This window comes from Corvus brachyrhynchos, unplaced genomic scaffold, assembly GCF_000691975.1.
Source record: "Corvus brachyrhynchos isolate BGI_N302 unplaced genomic scaffold, ASM69197v1 scaffold196, whole genome shotgun sequence".
Lineage (NCBI taxonomy): Eukaryota > Metazoa > Chordata > Aves > Passeriformes > Corvidae > Corvus > Corvus brachyrhynchos.
In genome coordinates this window covers 3,252-8,900 of record NW_008238637.1, presented here as the reverse complement: position 1 = coordinate 8,900, position 5,649 = coordinate 3,252, and the positions used below count along the sequence as shown (strand labels likewise).

At 57.9% G+C, this 5,649-nt stretch overlaps 1 protein-coding gene across 1 annotated transcript; it reads left to right on the top strand.

Annotated features, from left to right (window-relative positions):
* Positions 1–1,609: 1,609 nt before the first annotated feature.
* Positions 1,610–3,460, top strand: LOC108447446 (uncharacterized PE-PGRS family protein PE_PGRS54-like; the record flags this gene model as incomplete). The annotated part of the gene is made up of 1 exon (XM_017737464.1): positions 1,610–3,460. A coding segment is annotated over exon 1 (1,851 nt), but the record flags the coding sequence as incomplete, so codon positions are not given.
* Between the last annotated feature and the right edge of the window lie 2,189 nt (positions 3,461–5,649).

Sequence of the window (5,649 nt, the reverse complement as noted above, 5' to 3'; positions counted from 1 at the left end):
TTCACCGTGGTGTCCCCGTGGTGTCCCCGTGTCCCTGTGGTGTCCCTGCAGTGTCCCCGTGTCCCCACGGTGTCCCCACGGTGTCCCTGTGTTGTCCCCGCGGTGTCCCCGCGGTGTCCCTGCGGTCACCGCCTCCCCTCTGCTGTCCCCAGCGCCACGGACGACTTCAACCACGGCGTGGTGCTGAGCGCGCGGCCGCTCGGGGACAACGAGCTCTTCCAGGTGCGGCTGGACAAGATGGTGGACAAGTGGGCAGGGTCCATCGAGATCGGGGTCACCACCCACAACCCGGCCTACCTGCAGCTGCCGTCCACCATGACCAACCTGCGCTCAGGTGTGTCCCCGGGGTCACCAAGGTCACCTCAGGGTCACCTCAGGGTCTCCAGGGTCACCCCAGGGTCACCTCAGGGTCATCTCAGGGTCACTTCAGGGTCCCCAGAGTCACCCCAGGGTCCCCAGGGTCAGCTCAGGGTCACCTCAGTGTCCCCAAGGTCACCTCAGGGTCCCCAATGTCACCTCATGATCCCCACCCCACCCCACCTGCGCTCAGGTGTGTCCCCAGGGTCACCCCAGGGTCACTGTAGGGTCTCCAGGGTCACCTCAGGGTCACCCCAGGGTCACCCCAGAGTCACCTCAGGGTCACCTCAGGGTCACTTCAGGGTCCCCAGAGTGACCTCAGGGTCACCAATGTCACCTCAGGGTCACCTCAGTGTCCCCAAGGTCACCTCAGGGTCCCCAATGTCACCTCATGATCCCCACCCCACCCCACCTGCGCTCAGGTGTGTCCCCAGGGTCACCCCAGGGTCACTGTAGGGTCTCCAGGGTCACCTCAGGGTCACCCCAGGGTCACCCCAGAGTCACCTCAGGGTCACCTCAGGGTCACTTCAGGGTCCCCAGAGTGACCTCAGGGTCACCAATGTCACCTCAGGGTCACCTCAGTGTCCCCAAGGTCACCTCAGGGTCACCCCAGTGTTACCAGTGTTATCCTAGGGTCACCCCAGGGTCACCTCAGTGTCCCCAATGTCACCCCAGGGTCACCTCAGCGTTCCCAGTGTCACCCCAGGGTCACCCCAGGGTCACCTCAGGGTCCCCAGCGTGTGCTCAGCTAGAACCCCAAAGCCACCCCAGTGTCCCCAGTGTCCCCAATGTCCCCAATCCCCCTGAATGTCCTCAAGGTCCCCAATACCCCCCGGTGTCCCCAATGTCCTCAATCCCTCCAAACCTCTCCGATGTCCCCAATGTCCCCAATGTCCCCGACCCCCCTAATGTCCCCAATGTCCCCCTGATGTCCCCAATGTCCCCCTGATGTCCTCAGTGTCCCCAATATCCCCCTGATGTCCCCAACGTCCCTGATGTCCCCACTGACCCCAATGTCCTCAATGTCCCCAATGTCCCCCTGATGTCCCCAATATTCCCATGTCCCCGGTGTCCTGGATGTCCCCAATGTCCCTGACCCCCCTGATGTCCCCAATGTCCCCAGTATCCCCTGGATGTCCCCAATGTCCCCAATCAGGGACATTGGGGACATCCAGGGGATACTGGGGACATTGGGGACATTGAGGGGATTGGGGGCATTGGGGATTTTGGGGACATTGGGGTCAGTGGGGACATGAGGGGGTTCGGGGACATTGGGGACATTGAGGGGATTGGGGGCATTGGGGATTTTGGGGACATTGGGGTCAGTGGGGACATGAGGGGGTTCGGGGACATTGGGGACATTGAGGGGATTGGGGGCATTGGGGATTTTGGGGACATTGGGGTCAGTGGGGACATGAGGGGGTTCGGGGACATTGGGGACATTGAGGGGATTGGGGGCATTGGGGATTTTGGGGACATTGGGGTCAGTGGGGACATGAGGGGGTTCGGGGACATTGGGGACATTGAGGGGATTGGGGGCATTGGGGATTTTGGGGACATTGGGGTCAGTGGGGACATGAGGGGGTTCGGGGACATTGGGGACATTGAGGGGATTGGGGGCATTGGGGATTTTGGGGACATTGGGGTCAGTGGGGACATGAGGGGGTTCGGGGACATTGGGGACATTGAGGGGATTGGGGGCATTGGGGATTTTGGGGACATTGGGGTCAGTGGGGACATGAGGGGGTTCGGGGACATTGGGGACATTGAGGGGATTGGGGGCATTGGGGATTTTGGGGACATTGGGGTCAGTGGGGACATGAGGGGGTTCGGGGACATTGGGGACATTGAGGGGATTGGGGGCATTGGGGATTTTGGGGACATTGGGGTCAGTGGGGACATGAGGGGGTTCGGGGACATTGGGGACATTGAGGGGATTGGGGGCATTGGGGATTTTGGGGACATTGGGGTCAGTGGGGACATGAGGGGGTTCGGGGACATTGGGGACATTGAGGGGATTGGGGGCATTGGGGATTTTGGGGACATTGGGGTCAGTGGGGACATGAGGGGGTTCGGGGACATTGGGGACATTGAGGGGATTGGGGGCATTGGGGATTTTGGGGACATTGGGGTCAGTGGGGACATGAGGGGGTTCGGGGACATTGGGGACATTGAGGGGATTGGGGGCATTGGGGATTTTGGGGACATTGGGGTCAGTGGGGACATGAGGGGGTTCGGGGACATTGGGGACATTGAGGGGATTGGGGGCATTGGGGATTTTGGGGACATTGGGGTCAGTGGGGACATGAGGGGGTTCGGGGACATTGGGGACATTGAGGGGATTGGGGGCATTGGGGATTTTGGGGACATTGGGGTCAGTGGGGACATGAGGGGGTTCGGGGACATTGGGGACATTGAGGGGATTGGGGGCATTGGGGATTTTGGGGACATTGGGGTCAGTGGGGACATGAGGGGGTTCGGGGACATTGGGGACATTGAGGGGATTGGGGGCATTGGGGATTTTGGGGACATTGGGGTCAGTGGGGACATGAGGGGGTTCGGGGACATTGGGGACATTGAGGGGATTGGGGGCATTGGGGATTTTGGGGACATTGGGGTCAGTGGGGACATGAGGGGGTTCGGGGACATTGGGGACATTGAGGGGATTGGGGGCATTGGGGATTTTGGGGACATTGGGGTCAGTGGGGACATGAGGGGGTTCGGGGACATTGGGGACATTGAGGGGATTGGGGGCATTGGGGATTTTGGGGACATTGGGGTCAGTGGGGACATGAGGGGGTTCGGGGACATTGGGGACATTGAGGGGATTGGGGGCATTGGGGATTTTGGGGACATTGGGGTCAGTGGGGACATGAGGGGGTTCGGGGACATTGGGGACATTGAGGGGATTGGGGGCATTGGGGATTTTGGGGACATTGGGGTCAGTGGGGACATGAGGGGGTTCGGGGACATTGGGGACATTGAGGGGATTGGGGGCATTGGGGATTTTGGGGACATTGGGGTCAGTGGGGACATGAGGGGGTTCGGGGACATTGGGGACATTGAGGGGATTGGGGGCATTGGGGATTTTGGGGACATTGGGGTCAGTGGGGACATGAGGGGGTTCGGGGACATTGGGGACATTGGGATTATTGGGACATTGGGGACATTGAGGGGATTGGGGTCATTGGGGATTTTGGGGACATTGGGGACATTGGGGTCAGTGGGGACATTGGAGACATTGAGGATATTGGGGACATTGGGGTGTTGGCAGCCCAAAACCAACCCAAAACCCCCCCGGGGCTGCGCCAGAACTGCCGCTCCGAGTTCAACGACGCCATCGTCATCTCCAACCAGTCAGGATCCCCCGAAAAAATCCCGAAATCCCGAAAAAATGCCCCAAAAAATCCACATGGGAATGGCGAAATCCCAAAAAACCCCACTAAAATACCCCAAAACCAGCCCAAAACCAACCCAAAACCCCCCCGGGGCTGCGCCAGAACTGCCGCTCCGAGTTCAACGACGCCATCGTCATCTCCAACCAGTCAGGATCCCCCGAAAAAATCCCGAAATCCCGAAAAAATGCCCCAAAAAATCCACATGGGAATGGCGAAATCCCAAAAAACCCCACTAAAATACCCCAAAACCAGCCCAAAACCAACCCAAAACCCCCCCGGGGCTGCGCCAGAACTGCCGCTCCGAGTTCAACGACGCCATCGTCATCTCCAACCAGTCAGGATCCCCCGAAAAAATCCCGAAATCCCGAAAAAATGCCCCAAAAAATCCACATGGGAATGGCGAAATCCCAAAAAACCCCACTAAAATACCCCAAAACCAGCCCAAAACCAACCCAAAACCCCCCCGGGGCTGCGCCAGAACTGCCGCTCCGAGTTCAACGACGCCATCGTCATCTCCAACCAGTCAGGATCCCCCGAAAAAATCCCGAAATCCCGAAAAAATGCCCCAAAAAATCCACATGGGAATGGCGAAATCCCAAAAAACCCCACTAAAATACCCCAAAACCAGCCCAAAACCAACCCAAAACCCCCCCGGGGCTGCGCCAGAACTGCCGCTCCGAGTTCAACGACGCCATCGTCATCTCCAACCAGTCAGGATCCCCCGAAAAAATCCCGAAATCCCGAAAAAATGCCCCAAAAAATCCACATGGGAATGGCGAAATCCCAAAAAACCCCACTAAAATACCCCAAAACCAGCCCAAAACCAACCCAAAACCCCCCCGGGGCTGCGCCAGAACTGCCGCTCCGAGTTCAACGACGCCATCGTCATCTCCAACCAGTCAGGATCCCCCGAAAAAATCCCGAAATCCCGAAAAAATGCCCCAAAAAATCCACATGGGAATGGCGAAATCCCAAAAAACCCCACTAAAATACCCCAAAACCAGCCCAAAACCAACCCAAAACCCCCCCGGGGCTGCGCCAGAACTGCCGCTCCGAGTTCAACGACGCCATCGTCATCTCCAACCAGTCAGGATCCCCCGAAAAAATCCCGAAATCCCGAAAAAATGCCCCAAAAAATCCACATGGGAATGGCGAAATCCCAAAAAACCCCACTAAAATACCCCAAAACCAGCCCAAAACCAACCCAAAACCCCCCCGGGGCTGCGCCAGAACTGCCGCTCCGAGTTCAACGACGCCATCGTCATCTCCAACCAGTCAGGATCCCCCGAAAAAATCCCGAAATCCCGAAAAAATGCCCCAAAAAATCCACATGGGAATGGCGAAATCCCAAAAAACCCCACTAAAATACCCCAAAACCAGCCCAAAACCAACCCAAAACCCCCCCGGGGCTGCGCCAGAACTGCCGCTCCGAGTTCAACGACGCCATCGTCATCTCCAACCAGTCAGGATCCCCCGAAAAAATCCCGAAATCCCGAAAAAATGCCCCAAAAAATCCACATGGGAATGGCGAAATCCCAAAAAACCCCACTAAAATACCCCAAAACCAGCCCAAAACCAACCCAAAACCCCCCCGGGGCTGCGCCAGAACTGCCGCTCCGAGTTCAACGACGCCATCGTCATCTCCAACCAGTCAGGATCCCCCGAAAAAATCCCGAAATCCCGAAAAAATGCCCCAAAAAATCCACATGGGAATGGCGAAATCCCAAAAAACCCCACTAAAATACCCCAAAACCAGCCCAAAACCAACCCAAAACCCCCCCGGGGCTGCGCCAGAACTGCCGCTCCGAGTTCAACGACGCCATCGTCATCTCCAACCAGTCAGGATCCCCCGAAAAAATCCCGAAATCCCGAAAAAATGCCCCAAAAAATCCAC